The 15,072-nt window shown below is 47.3% G+C and overlaps 1 protein-coding gene across 1 annotated transcript in view; it reads right to left on the minus strand.

Moving 5' to 3' along the window:
- Positions 1-604: 604 nt before the first annotated feature.
- The window catches only part of FGF18 (fibroblast growth factor 18), a 72,118-nt gene continuing 57,650 nt past the window's right edge, over positions 605-15,072 (minus strand). Inside the window, 1 exon segment of the mRNA XM_071814893.1 lies at positions 605-934. Within this exon segment, the coding sequence (XP_071670994.1) occupies positions 668-934 (267 nt within the window). The 3' untranslated portion in view covers positions 605-667.

A 15,072-nucleotide genomic window follows, 5' to 3' on the forward strand; every position in this document is an offset into this window, starting at 1 on the left:
ATATAATATAGCTGGTTTTAAAATATTCCCTTATCATTGGTGTACTAGGTCATCTTGTAGTCACTTGAATGTAGTTAGCAGCATTCTCCAGAACTGAGCATAATGCAGGATCACGGAGCCGTGACACCTTATGTCATCAGAAAGGTTACAGAAGATCGATGTGTTGAGAACTCCACGGAAACTCAATCACTGCAGCGCACACCATCTCGTCTCGGGCCGGCGTGCAGCAGACAATAAATAGATTACTGCAAAACTGGCACTTTTTGGGGCAGGGTGTCAGTAACTTTGGGAATCAACTTTGGTTTTCTTTGGTTTTATTTTTTTAATTTTTAATAATTACTTTTTTTTTTTTTTCCCTCTGGGGATATGCTTGAAAAGTTGTCCTTTCCAAAAAAGCAAAATAAGCACCTGTGTGTCATCAACAACAAGAAGTCAATTTAAATAGAGCAGTTCATTTTGTTTTTCAAGTCACAATAAATCCCTAACAGCTTTTCCCCAGCGTTTGCCATCTAGTCTTTTATTAATTTTTTTTATTTTTATTTTTTTTAAACACAATGTACAAAAATAGAGCTTCTTCCTTATTTTTAATGTAAAAATATTCCTCTGGTGCAGTTTTTTTTTTTTCTTTTTTTTGTGGTTTATTATTGTGACACTTTTTTGCCTATTTTTAACTGGGGTTGGTGGGTCGTATTCTCTTAGTCCTCTTGGTGACTGTTGTGTACTTGAAAGGTTTCTGTATCTCCACTTGCCCCTTTGGGTACCTCTTCATAAAATGTACATCTTGCTGGTTTTCCCGGGTCTTGGGCCCTTTCCGTGGCCTCCCTTTTTTGGTGAATCCAACATACCAGCCTGAATATTTTGCTGACATCAGTGCCGTATAGTTGTTTTCTAGGACTTTCTCAATGAAGACACACTCCTTGCTGGTGCCATCAGGCTGAAAAAGGAAAGAAAGAAAGAAAGAATTCATTATCCAAATGCAAGCTCAGTGACCAAAACCCAATTTGGCACAAATAAAATCATCACATCTGGACCTTGTTTTTGGTTCAAACGCTGTTAATAGGAACTGTAACAAACATCAGCTTAAAGAGAAATGGGTTTTCAAAAAAAGCACGAAAGCATGAGGTCATAACTTCTCTTTTTTTTCTTTTTTTAAACACTGCTATCCAAGGAGAGTAAGAAATTTCAAAGACAACAGTTAAGTTTATCCAGCCCAACTCCTTCGATTGCAAGCAAAGCAAGACATTTAGCTTTATTTTTTTCCCATTAGGAAAGGAGGATGAATTGAACTCATGCCAGGGAAACATCACACTGAAACAGAAAAAAAACCTAAAAACATCAGAATCTCATACGGGTCAAACAGCATTGCTGCTTCTACCACTTACTTTTGATATGCTTTCCGAAATACCTTATGGGCTTGCATCCCTGACTACCCCAATCCCACTAAAACGATTACAAGCCTCAGTCTAAGCCTTCCCAGTGCTTTGGAAACTCTCACCACAGCATCCCAGGCGTGACACCCGGCCAAGGAACCACACGTGGAGCTCTGGGGATGAGCCGAGCGGTGCCAAAGGGTCCTCACCCCACTCCAGTCCCCAGACACAGCCGGTGATTTCAGAGCTACATCAAACACCCAGGGCCCGGCTCCTGCTCACACCCCTGAGCCGCACTCATGGTACAAAGGGCTGTCTCCCTGGACAGGCCGGCATCCCACCCATGTCCCCATGCCACTGCAGCAGTGTCCTCAGCAACCAGATCCACCACAGCTCCCCCACCAGTGCCCGGTTTTACACCTCTGCTCTTTCAGGGATGGGTTTTGGTTGGAAGAGGGTCTCATTTCCGGTGGCCCAGGGCACGTGGTCCTCCCTCTTTCCCCATCTTTCAATCTCAGCCTAAAAGAAGCCACCCAGAGCTCAAGTACCTGGGTTAGGCAACCATGTCCCTAAATCACCAAATCACATAGAATCCCAGCCTGGTTGGGTTGAAGGGACCTCTGTAGATCCCCAGCCCAGCCCTGCTCACGCAGGGTCACAGAGCAGATCACACAGGTGGGTCCAGGCGGGTTTGAATGGCTCAGAGAAGGAGACTCCACACCCGCTCTGGGCAGCCTGGGCCAGGCTCTGGCACCTCCCAGCAGAGAAGTTTCTGCTCATGTTCAGATGGAGCCTCCTGTGTTTCAGTCTGCGCCCGTTATCCCTCATCCTGTCGTTGGGCACCACGGAACAGAGTCTGCTCCATCCTCTGACACCCACCCTGAGATATTTATCAGATCCAGCTTCCTCAGCCTTTCCTCGTAAGACTTTCTTCCTCACAGAGGGAGCCAGGATTAGATGCAGAGCTGGAGGTCAAAAGCTCCTGAGCACTGCTCCCCATCCACCCTGCCGGGACTCTTTTCTCAATGCAGCCTCATTCAAACCCACCTGCACATAACTGCTGTGGGCTGGGAGCTCCTCAACCGCTCATTGGTTGGAGATGCTGGCAAACAGGGTATATTTGCCTTCTGTGGCCAGGTTTTGGTAGCAGAGCTACAGGAGTGGCTTTGGTGAGAAGCTGCTAGAAACTTGCCCCGTGTCCAACAGAGCCAATGCCAGCTGCCTCCAAGATGGACCTGCCATTGGCCAAGGATGAACCCATCAGCAATGGTGGTAGCACCTCTGGGATGACAGATTTAAGAAGGGGGGAAAAAAACCTTGTGCAACAGCAGCCAGAGAGAGGAGTGAGAATATGTAAGAGCAACAACTCTGCAGACACCAAGGTCAGTGAAGGGAGCAGTTAGTGAAGAACTGCAGCCTGCGGGAAGGGCTCACATTGGAGAAGTTCATGGAGAACTGTCTCATGGGAGGGACCCCACGCTGGAGCAGGAGAAGAGTGTGAGGAGTTGTCCCTGAGGAGGAAGGAGCAGCAGAGACAATGTGTGAATCTGTGACCATAAATCCCGTTCCCTGTCCCCCCGCACTGCAGTTGGGGAGAAGGCAGAGAAATCAGGAGTGAAGTTGAGAAGCGAGGGGAAGGTGTTTTAAGATTTTTTTTTATCTCTTTATCCTAGTCTGATTTGATGGGTAATAAATTAAACTAATTTCCCCAAGTCAAGTCTGTTTCGCCCATGATGGTAACTGGTGAGTGATCTCCCTATCCTTACCTCAGCTCATGATCCTCCTGTTATATTTTCTCTCCTCTGTCCAGATGAGGAGGGCAGTGATAGAGCAGCTTTGGTGGGCACCTGATGTCCAGCCAGGCTCAACCCACCACACAGGATTCATCTCAGCTTGGAGATCTAGACTAACAGACCCAGAGCTGGATTCTGGACACAGATAAGCACAGTACAGAGCATCACACAGGACTCAATCTAGTGCTCAGCAAAGCCAAAGGAAGGATTTCCATCATAGTATCAGCCCAGTTCAACTCCACGCTGAAGTCAAATAATGAGTTTTTCAGTACTGCAGGCCTATGCTTACTGCTATGCTTACTATTCAACTCTCTCCATGCAAACTAAACAGTATCAGATGCTCTGATGGAGCTGCAAGATGGGAACCATCAGGTGCAACAACCCAAGCTGGAGTCACACAGGCAACAAGAGGGGAAAAGCACCATCATCACCAGCCTCCTGGACCAGCCATCCCTCCCTGGCTTAATACCTTTAGCAGAGCTTCAGTTCTATTGGTGCAACAATGTGTGATGTTTACCCTAAAATCATTAATGCACTATCCTGCCCAAAGGTTTCATTACCACATGTGGGTCCCATTAAGAGGGTGGGGAGATCACAGCAGCTTCTGTATCAAGAATGTTAATCCAGGGTCTGTGATCCCTATATGTGCCCCCTGTATGTGGGCAAAGGCAGCTCTGCCGTAGGACCAGCAATCTCCACACCAGGCTAGGCACAAAGGTCCGAATTTCATCATTGACAGTTGGAAGCTCACAAACACATTAATGAATGGCAGAACTGGGCAAAGCTCAGCGGTTGCAGTTCCTGGGGGGGGTCGTTCTCCGAGCCCTGGGTTTGATCAAAGCCACATGAGTGGGGAAGGGGGAAATCAGTTGACACCATGGGGTTCCACCAGGTTTCAATGGGAAGCCATAAAACCAGCCCCAGGTTTCTCAGGGCTCAGCCCACTACAAACCCTTCTCCAATGAATTGAGAATTTTTAAACAATACCATGGCTGAGTTTCAAATCCACCCAAATCCAGGTGCTGATGAACCGACCGGATCCGGACCGCAGGGGAAGCAGGTAATTGGAGGGGCCATTTCCCCCACATTTGTGGAAAGGTCCTGGATTTGAGCCCTGACCTTGTTGCTAGGAGAATTAAGGCATTTTCATGCAATTTGAGAGGTTTCCACTTGTCCTGCAATGTCAGGTTCTCATGGAAAACGAAGACTGGAATGAAAAGAAAGCGTGCATGTAGGAGGGGGAAGTTATTCTATTAATAACAAAAAAGTATTTACTTATACCTTCAAATTTGCCGACAGAGCTTAAGACGGAGACAGGAGTTGGAGGAATAACAAGGTGCAACTTCGGGCCAACCTCAGGGCTAATTTGAAGTAAACAAGGTGCATGAGATAAAAGAACTTTGTTCTGGAAGAGGAAGAGCTAAATGATTTGATAAAATGAAATTACAGTAACATTTACAAGTACCCCGAGATAAATCAGGATAAGGACCTCACCTCCCCAAACAGAGCATTCCTGTACGTGCTAAGACACATCAGAGACAGACAAATTATTCTCAAATACTTACAAGTTGATTTTACAGCATCTGTTCTAATCCCCAATAGAATAAATCACTTGCACATGTTATTTACACCACAGAGAGCTGGACCCATGGTAATCTATTAGGGGAAAATGCAATTTATAAGGGTTTAGAATGATTTTTAAGTGTGACCTTGTTTTCACTAGATGCCCATCACTTAAGGTCAAATCATGTCCCCGTTTAAACAGCAGCAAAACACTCACTGGGTCTGTCACCCATGCTCTTGCTCCTCCAAAGAGAGGAGGATGGAAGAGGGACGGCAGACGGCTTTGGTCGAGCATCACTCCCTGCTCCCGCCTCCCCAGGAGCTCCTGGTGCAAGCGCCCGCTTGACGATCTGGGGCTGCACCCTCTGCCGCCAGCCAGGAGATGCTGCCAAGCCGCATTTCACACATACTTAGCTGTCAGGATGCACCTTGCAGAGCGCTTGCCCTTCAAAACACGAAGGTTTTATGTTTTGAACTGATTCTTTATTTAAAGACAAGTTCTTGAGTGCCTCAGAGCTGCGCAGGAGTCACCTGGCCCAGCGCAATGGCACTGCCACGTGTTGGGGGAGGACTCATACCCAGTCCCGCATCCCCATCACACCCCCAGAGCAGGGCAGGCACAGGTGATGTCCCACACATGCGTGGGAACAAACTGCTCCTGCGTTTTGCTCACCACCATCCCACAAGCAACGTTTCCAGCCAAGCTCCCTGCTCAGAGCAGGGCGAGAGCTGTCACACAGGCACAGCTCTGCTCCTGTGCGAGTCGTGGGCTCTCTTCAAGTCAGCACCTCCTTGGGCCTGTGATGAGACACCCCCAAATCGCCAGTTTTGCTCCTGGGAGCTGCTGCCTGGCCGTGCAACAAGGCTGAGCCACCGCAGAGGTGACAACCTGCAGCTCAGTTCTGTGCACAGAAATAATTCCCAGATAGGGTTAGAGCGGCAGCAGCCGCCCAAGGCTCCCACCTGGGAGACATCTCGAGCATGGGACTGTTCATACACCACTGGCCAACTCCACGTGGAGCTGGAGGAGCTGAGCTGGAGCCAGGGGCTCCCCAAGTGCCCCAAGCTTACCGAGGAGCAGCACCAGATTGTTTGCGCAGAGCATTTGGTGACGGGCTCTCCGGTATTAAATGTGAAACATGTTGAACTGACAATAAAAGAGAATTAAGTGCCAAAGCATTTGCTGCTTCTACAATTACACTCCGGAGTGCTTTGGTGCTCCTGCTCTCCTTTTTTTATGACCCAACTTGGTCTTATTGTAGTTTGGCTTTCTCGTTTTAAGTTCTCCAAATGGAAAGGATCAAAGGGCCCTTTGTTGTCATAGCAGGAGAGCTCCTCCGAGCGTGGCATTCCTGGCACGAACAGCTTGCTGCTCAGGGGGACCTCGTGGCCGCCTCTGTGCCACCAGCCCCAGCCAAAGCATTAGCAGGTGCAGCAGTTGCCTCCGCCTTCTCCCCATTAGCCTGTCCCACTAAGCCACCTGAGCAGCTTTTTATGGGAAAGGGAGGCCAGGGCAGGTTTTCTCATTTATGCTTCACAAATCTGGCTCAGTGGGCACCGGTAAATCCAAACTTCACTCGGCTTTTATGGCAACAATAAGCTCACGCAAGTCGCTCGGGTAACACTGCGGTGCAGGGAGAGATGCCTCCAAGACTGAAAGGTTTCTCTGTTTGCAAAGATCAGGGCACAAATTGAGCCCTACGAGTGGTGCTGTGTTAAGCTCTTGTTAGCTAAGCTTATGTAAAACGCTTCCCCCCCTCCTCAAGCAGTGCTGCAATTAGAAGCTCCCTGGGTCAGGCACCTGAATGCGCTGGTGATGCGCTGCAAATAACGAACATCAAACCGTAGGAAACACCACTGTGACAACCCACGAATGCTGGCTTGGCACAGGGCGCAGCGAGACTCAGCAGAGATGACTCTCCTGTCTAACTATCACCTCTCCGCAAGTCCAGCCCCCCATGCTCACAGTCAAATTGTGGAGATACCAGCTCTCCATACAAGAAGGATCGTTTCTCTGTGCAAGGAAAGCAAGCCCAGTCTTCCTAAAAATCCTGGAGCAGGGAAAGCTGCCACTGAAGCAAAAGGTTTCCAAGAGGTGTGCACACCTAGGTTTTTTTTCAATGAAAACCCCTGAAAATGGACCTGTTCTACATCCCTCCTTTCCCCTCCACAGACATTCAGACAGAGGAGTTTCCTGAGCAACCCCTGGTGCTGGATCTCACGCCACCCCCAGGCACAGGGTCACCCACTGAGCTCAGCAATTATTTCAAAGGCTTGCTGCAAATTTCCCTCAGATACTGTCACTATTATTATCGATTCACACACTGCATTATACAGGAGAAATCCTGCCCTGTATTTCCTAAATTTCAGAGCAGTAACAATGTTCAAGTCTTGGGTTTTCAGGAGATGTGCGGCTCAGCAGCCTCAGTGAGCCACTCCTGAAGCATCCCCAGCTGCGGATCAAGGCCTGGTGCACCCAGCGTCACTGATACGCCCTATAAAGCTCTAAAGCTGTTTACACAGTGTGTACCCCATGACATGGGATTTTCAGGAAGCATATTACTTCTCTGTGCTTTTGCACAGGCTCAGCTCAAGGTCAGAGCTCAGACTCACTCTGCATTTTTGGCTCGGAAAATCCCGAGTTAGGGCAGGAACGAGTTAATGTCACAACTTTTAGCACTGTCACCTCGCCCCCTTCAAAGGTACGCCTTCGAAAGGTAGGTCAGAAGATGTGACAAGGAGGTGGGTACAGCAGCCACCAGAGCCACCAGAAATATTAATATTACCCCCTTGCAGCACAGCAAATCTGAGCGCTCCGGCTGCTGGTAAGCTAGGCCCAGTCATCCCTGTGCACTTTACAGGCATTATAGGGGCAGATCTATCACAAGCATCCTGATGTTCAGCATCGTGGATCTATGGCAAGGCATCCTAATCACAGAGACACCTCTTGACTCAAACGCACATTCTTGCTCCTCTTAGAAAATCAGAAAAGCTGCATCTATAACTGCCAAGGGTTACTCAGCTTCATGCACGTTTCCTCCAGCTCTCTGGCCTCTGAACCTGCACAATCCTCCGAGAAAAATACTGAGGAATCATGATGGGCAGTTCAATAAAAGTGTCTGCCAGCACAGCGTAAAGGTTAATTATGTATACAGGACATCTAAGTGAAACCAGGGAAGAAATACAAAACCCATGCAGGGGAGATTGTCAGAAGAGAGGGTACATCTCCATTCAGAGACCCAGTGCAGTGTTGCCCATTTTTGCACACACCTGCCCATATGCACTGGGGGTACATCCCAAAAAATGGGTACGGCCTTGCATGCCTGAGATGGGACCTACAGGCTTTGCAGAGCCCTGTCCCTGTTTGTGCTGGACACAGAGCAAGCTGCAAGAACCAAGGAATGAAGAGAAGCATTTAAAAATTTTGTTTCCTTCTACCTTTCATTCAAAAATTCCACTTTTCTAATAATACCTGTTCAGGAACCCTCACACTGCTCTGGAAGAGCATTTTGTCCCAGGATGAACAGGCGGATACAGAGATGAAAAGGGATGAAGCAAGCCAGGCTGAGGCTACACCAGGATGTGTCTCCTAACTGGCTCCTTCCACCACAGGCACAGTTACCGCCAGCACGACGGCACATATCTCTAATTAGAGAAAATGAGGTTGGCTGCACCTGGCAAAATGTACATTTGTTTAATTGAAATTCCTAACTGCTTCTCAGAGAACTATGTGTACTTACTATTAATGATAGGAGACATCAATCACTTCTTAAATAACCTTTATGAAACCAATAGAAAATGTAGGAACTGTGGGTTTCTTGCAATTGGAAGGTACTGCTTCAGGAGATGTGAAGCAACAGGCAGGTTTCAGACATGACATCTGAGCACATCTAAGACATCTACCATTACCTGCACCTACCTGATCCAGTTGCACATATGTTTCTAGATGCTAACTACGGTTAAGGCTGGGAAGGCATTTTTACCCAGCTGTACAAAGCACAAGCTTCTGGTTACATACACTGATGGGTTTGCTGTGTTTTCTTTCACCCCAGACATTTTCAGCCTCCACCGACACTCACAGGCCCATCCTGAACCTTCTATAAAAGCCAAATAAGAACAGCAGCACATTCTGCTTAAACTCCTTATATAGGGACCTGGGGCACCACAGAAAAAAGTTTGAAACTTCAGGTCTAGATGACGAGTGGAGCCAGAATATGGGACTGTAACAGTTGCTGACCTCATAGCAGGTCTGGTGAACCCCAGGTTTATACACATTAAACAAACATACACACTGAATTTAAAGTTATCATTTCAAACAAGTGCTATCTCATGCAGCTGGCATTCTGGTAGTGTCACTTGTTTCCCTGGACCAAGTCTAAACCAGTGGAATTTAGGACCAAGAAAGGTCATTCATTGTCTGTGGGATGGCATTAGTTCTCTTCGTGTCAAATTATATGACTAAGAAAAAAGATAAATCCATGATAAAATCAAGTGCCCTCCATAAAAAATTATAATCAAGATTTGTTCCAGCCTGTGAACAACAAACTTCCTTCTGTGTACGACAAGTGCACGGCTTTTGAGACTTGTCCTCCTCTAGGAAAACCTAATATATTTAAATATCCAAAAGACAATGCAAGAAAATGTCAAGGAAAAAAAAAATATTTAAGCAAGATCTACTTTTCTTTGACCTTAAATGTATCGAAATGGCCGTATCAAACGGGCTATCTCTTGCTGCTGTCAGAGCATAGGTTTTATTCTCCACTTCAAAATTAGCCTTTATTCTCACTTCATCTCCAAAACCAAACTGAGCATCAAGTAGAAACAGGATCCACCTGAATGTTCATCTCACCTGCATCCAGCTGAGGAAGACAAGGCTGCACTGCTTGTTGCTCGCTGTGAGTTAAATACATGCATGTATTTGCAACATAACACTTAGAAGAGACATCACCCTGATCTTAAAGATGTCCAGTACCAAGAAAAATCATACTTGGGAGATAGGATGCTCTGAGAAAAGCAATTAAATTCAACCTGATACAAGTGTCAGCACAAGACACATAAAGCACATTGTCTCTGCCCAGAGTGAGGCATGACTGGGGCTCACGGATCCCCTCTCAACAACTGTAATTAACATTTAACCTTAGCGAACTGAAATATTCCAACATGACACACAGCTGCAGCCACCAAGAAACACAGGGGACAGGATGTTAGCAGCTTTATGGTGACACTTGCTTCTCAAACACAGAAAGGATTAAATTAAATTGACACATAGCTTTCAAGAAGGTGGCAACTTTTTTCCCCTAGAAAGGGATATAGAGCATCCAGACACAGGGTTAGAAAAAGTTTTACAGGTCAAGCTTGTCTACAACGTGAACCTTGACTTTGCAAAACTCTGATTTGAGCAAGAGAATTGGTGCTTTTTAGGAATTTCCAATTAAATTTGCTAAAGCGGAATCACAAGAAATCCATAAACCTGTCACACAGCTCTCTGGTGACCAGACACAACCCAGAGATAAAGTCCAACACTCACATCTGCAGCTCTGTGACTCCCTCCCATGAAGATACATATTTTTAAAACAAAAGGACCTTTCACTTTATTTTAGAGCAAACACGTAAAGCATTGTGGCTGTGCTGAGAAGCTTAAGTTAACTGGAGATGTTCATATATGGCTAAAACATGGTTACAAGGACCTCTTGACCACCTGGCCTGCCCCATGAGATTATGTATTAAGCACCAGATGTTCCCTGCTCACAGGGTTCACAGCTCCTCTACCCCCAGTTTGATTAAAGCCAAACCTCCTGTCCTTGCCCAGCCTGAGAGAATCAGCATCCACCCGGGGCACTTAAGAGATTGCCAAGAACTGACAGTAGCACAGAAAGACTTGGCATAGACCTTAAATGTTCACATTATTCTTATATAAGATGCTACATGACATCCAACGAACACTGTAAACGCGTGTTGCGATAGGACAAGGGGTGACAGCTTAAAAGGGGCCCATAAGAAAGATGGGGACAGGCTTTTGAGCAGGGCCTGTTGTGACAGGACAGGGGGTGATGGTTTGAAACTAAAGGAGGGAGATTCAGGCTGGACATGAGGAAGGAATCGTTGCCCCTGAGGGTGGTGAGAGCCTGGCCCGGGTTGGCCAGAGAGGTGGTGGATGAACCATCCCTGGAGACATCCCAGGCCAGGCTGGACGGGGCTCTGAGCAACCTGAGCTGGTGAAGATGTCCCTGCTCATGGCAGGGGGGCACTGGGGAAGCTGGGAAGCTCCCTTCCAACCCAAACTGTTCTGTGATTCTGCCTGGCAAAGCAGCTAAATACAAATCCAACCCCAGCAGCACAGTCTGGGCTTTAATGTGCTTAATGATGCACTTCATTTACGAAACTCATGACCTAAAATCCATCAGACCATGCAGGTAAAGTGACTCGCAGCTCTAACAACTCATCAGCAAACAGAGGACGTTGGTACATGGTCCATGTGTTGGCATAAGCCTCTCTCCTCGTTCCATGCCACGAACACCGCAGTCCTCTGGCTCAGCACTTAGGCCTCTGGCATTCAAACTTCAAACTTACACCCCTCCTCCCCATCCCCCAAGGCCATGATCTGTGAAGAACTGATGCAGAGTCCAACCATTTGTGAAGTAAAAAGGATCTTCTCCATGTGAGCCGGTTTCTTCCACCTCCTCAACATCCTGTGCAATATGTGAGCTCCAGCACCACCAGTGTCCCCCAGCTGTCCCCATTCCCTCTGTAAACTCTCTCACCTGTCCTTCCCAAGCCTTGAGGTCATCCAGGGTTTATCAGTAGCCACCAAACTCCTCTCCCTCTTCTGAACACACAGAACTTCCAAATGACCTCTACTCTCCCTGCACCACCGAGATCAGCCACCTGCTACCCCACATCACCGCAAAACACCTAAACCTCTTCCACAAAATTCAGTCCCCACATTTACGGCATTTTCCCCTCTCCTTCCCACCCCCAGAGAGACTTCTGTGCAAAACGCTGCTGTAAAGAAACCCTCCCAAATGCAGAACCATAAAGAGGCCTATTGCTCAGAGCAAATATTGACACTGCAAAGGTCCAGCGAGCTTGCCAGAGCTCCTGCCATGTTGAAGGAGCCACTGCAGCGTGGGAGCCCATCCATACTTGTGCCAAGGCAGCCCCAGCACAATAGACACTGCAAAGCAGTTACCCTGGGCTCAACTACAAACAGCTTTTTGGGGATCATTACACAGTTGTGCCACCCAAAGCGAGGACTCCTGGAAAAGCCGGGTAACACCCAAGATGCAAAATGACAAATTATTGTGCCCACATACCCTGCAACCATCAATACCAACATCCCTATCATGACATCTTGCAACCCCTCCTTGGGGAATTCTGACATATTTCCAGCCCTGTACAGATTTGAAAATGCAACAAGTGAACCAGATGGTACAAAGTCCACGAGCATCCACAAAAGCTTGAATGTGACACTTCAGGTAGCCCAGAAATCGGAAAGGAGCAGGTGTGAAAGGTGGAAGTGCTACCAAAAGCCTCATGGTATTTGGGAGCTTAGAATGGAGGAGGGTGATTGGTGATTTCAGCTTCCACTTCTGCTTCTAATTTCATGAGAATCTCAGCTTCTAAGTTTTCAGAACAATCACGCAAAATGTTTTACACTGGTTGCAGGAAAAAGCCTGATTAGATGAATGCAGAAAATGACAATTGCTCAAATGAAAGAAAACTTCTTTTGTCGTCTCACTGCTTTTAAGACCTTTGCAATCCTGCAGGTCCTGATTCATGACTTTCGGAGGCTTGAGGTTGGTTTCAGATCAGGTCCCTGTTCAAAGAATGACAGTTTCCAAGGTTGCTTGGCGCCAGGTTCCATTGAAGGTGTTTATTTAGATGACTTAAACTAAAAAAACTCCCAAGGGAGCGAAATCCTGGCAATGGTTCACTTTAAAAAAGGACCAATCCCACCATATATGAGGGACCAGACTACAGTCCAAAACAAGATCCAGCAAAAGCCATGTCAAGTTTTGCTTTCACATGAGATGCCAAGTCAAAATACTTCACGGCTGAACATGTCACAAAGAGATCTGCAAAACATATGCTGTTAAACCCAACACCCCACTAATTCTGGTCATGGTTTTGTTGCAAATTCAGCATTCAGCCCCCGAAGTTGTGAGGTTTTACAAGCCCCTTTCAAGCAACCCAGATACTGTGCAACTCCGGGAATAATTCTGGATAAGCACCAAAACCCTGAGAAATTCAGAGTTCTGCCCCAAATCCAAGATGCAGTTAGGCGTGGTTTTAAAATATACAAGCTGAGGAGTGCAAACACCTCATCTACTACATCCATGTCTCCAGCTGCAAAGCCCTGAGTGCCCCTCTGCCCTTGGCACCTCCCAACATCTTCGCAGCACGTTTGGCGGCGGGGACAGCCCCGGCGCACACAGGCACCGGGGAATGCTCACAGCCAAAGGCCACGCAAGACTTGGGCACAGGCAAAGCATCAGGCTCAGAGCTTGTCCCCGAGTCTCCTTGTCTCAGGCTAACACAGACCTCTGGCTTTAAGCAAGGTTCTGGCTTCCCACCATCCATGTTTCATAAAATCATAGAATAGTTTGGGTTGGAAGGGACCTTCAAAGGTCATCCAGTCCAACACCCCTGCAAAGGCAGCTTTTCAAGAAAACTCAACCTCAGCCTTGACCAAAGCCAACTGATGACAAAGCTGGTCCAGATACAGTGGCTTCGGAAAAGCCACTCGGTGTCTCCAACCCAGGTAAGCCCCCTTGTCCTACAAAGGGCGGCTCCCACTGACCCACCTGGAGCTCCTGTAACACAACACGCTCCTTCTCCTCCAAGGCCAGATGTATTATAAAGGGCCAAGATTGCGTGCATGGGCCGTAGCGAGTGCCTACACTCTTTGATGCTGTTAGAGATTTTTTCAGCCAACTTTCCTGACTAAACACACACATACTTCAAGAAAACCCCTATTTTAAAGCTGCAATGTAAACAACCCCAAATTATTACTATCCTCCAAAGGCTACTGCTGGCAGGCATCAGTGATAAAGCTCTGCCAGAGAAGTCTGGCATCTTGCAACAATTTGTTTGTTGTCCTGCAAAAATACAGAGAGCCTTGCCATATGGTATTAGCAACTTTTTGGTAACATTAAGAAATATATTGGCTTGGAAAGCAGTTATCACACCAGAAAAAAATCTTAAGTCTCAGAGGCAGGTCTCTGCTGTAAGTGGTATCGGTACAGCGGTGCTGGTCAGGCATGAGGAGAGGTGATGGTGGCCAGCAGAGCCGTGTCACCTCCAGCCCCCAGCGCAGAGGACATGTCCCTGGCACAGCCACGCTTTGGCTGGCAGAGCTTTTCTTCAGGAGCTGGACCAAGCTCGAGGGCACAGGCTCAGCAATGCCCATCTGTGCTTTGTGAGCACCAGGAGGGCTTCAGCGCGGCAGACACGGCATCAACAAAGCTGTCCCCAGAAAGGTCCCAAGTTACTTGGCAACAAGCTGAAGTGATGCCTCAGACACCCCAAATAGCCTTTCTTTCACTGAACAGCTTCTTCCCGCTGTTCATATTAAGCATAAAGGAAAGAGGAACACACCTAAACTTATTAAAGTGCTTTATCAAAAATAATGTGTATAAACTATAACGATTTTCAGAGAGTGTGTATACCAGGTAACTGAGTGTTTTGTGAAAGATAACCCAAAGACAGATGGTGCTAGTCAGTATGTGGATTTGGTGGGAAATCACCTATTTTGTAGTATCACACAGTCTCAGGCTTGGCTTCTTAGAAGGAGATGAACTGCTGTAATGAGCAGGGACTTCTTGGAATACAACTTCTCTCTCTGTAGAGCTGGCAGGGATGATACCTGTGACAGACCTCTTTCTGTCTATCGCTTTCCTAATTCTGCCCCTATTTCTGGAGTTTTCCCCATAGTCACATCCTACCTCAGAAGAAGAACTCGCCCACATTTAAGGTGGTGTGGGGTTCTTCTGCAGACTCATAGTATCAAGATGACAGCCACACCACATGGAGCAACATCACACGGGAGCAGAGAACACAACTGACGGTCACCATGTTGTCCCAATTCCACCCACACTCTGAGTCCCATCCCACCCCGAGGAGATGGCTTCAGCACCCACCACCTCCTTCCCCTGTCTGGAGGAGATCAAGAAGTGACTTAATGCAATGAGAGATGGAGCTGTTCTCAAGATGCAACCAACAGAGAACAAGAGAGGAACCACCAGGAACAATATTGCTGCTGGATCTGGAAAAGATGTAATCCACCTAATCGCCATGAGAGAACATCAGTGGGATTGCTTGGAGCATCTTCTTAATAAATTTCTGGA

This window comes from Patagioenas fasciata, chromosome 14 (genome assembly GCF_037038585.1).
Source record: "Patagioenas fasciata isolate bPatFas1 chromosome 14, bPatFas1.hap1, whole genome shotgun sequence".
Lineage (NCBI taxonomy): Eukaryota > Metazoa > Chordata > Aves > Columbiformes > Columbidae > Patagioenas > Patagioenas fasciata.